The 401-nt window shown below is 46.4% G+C and overlaps 1 protein-coding gene across 1 annotated transcript in view; it reads right to left on the bottom strand.

The window, feature by feature from the left end:
* The window catches only part of DEGS2 (delta(4)-desaturase, sphingolipid 2), a 7,026-nt gene extending 6,759 nt beyond the window's left edge, over positions 1-267 (bottom strand). Inside the window, 1 exon segment of the mRNA XM_010185069.1 lies at positions 1-267. Coding sequence (XP_010183371.1) covers positions 1-243 — 243 coding nt within the window. The 5' untranslated portion in view covers positions 244-267.
* Positions 268-401: the final 134 nt, after the last annotated feature.

Raw genomic sequence — 401 nt, 5'->3', positions numbered from 1 at the left:
GCCGATCGGCAAGTTGGCGAAGACGGCAAACCACCGGTTCCACCTGGCCTGCTTGTTGCCAAAAGCGACGTTGTGCGAAATATCGTGGATGGCCAGGGTCAGTGAGTGGTTGATGCAGCCCCCGAAAGCGTAAGCCCAGAAGAAAATCCACTTCCAAGATAAGTCCTTCACCAGGTAGCATGCGAGAAACTGCACCAGAACCATTCCAGATACAATCCACTTCAAATGTGGATCCGGGGCCATCAGAGTCTTGATCTCCGGATACTTTGCTAAAGGGAAAAACGCAGAGAAAACCTCATTAGATCACAGTTAGGTGAACATAATCACTGCTGGCACTCCATCATCATGTATTTGAGGCCCTATAGTAATATTTTACTAACAATATTAATAATGTAATATAC

Source organism: Mesitornis unicolor, unplaced genomic scaffold (assembly GCF_000695765.1).
Source record: "Mesitornis unicolor isolate BGI_N332 unplaced genomic scaffold, ASM69576v1 scaffold10745, whole genome shotgun sequence".
NCBI classification, from domain to species: domain Eukaryota; kingdom Metazoa; phylum Chordata; class Aves; order Mesitornithiformes; family Mesitornithidae; genus Mesitornis; species Mesitornis unicolor.
The sequence above is the reverse complement of the archived record's forward strand: the minus strand, read 5'-3'. Positions and strand labels throughout refer to the sequence as shown.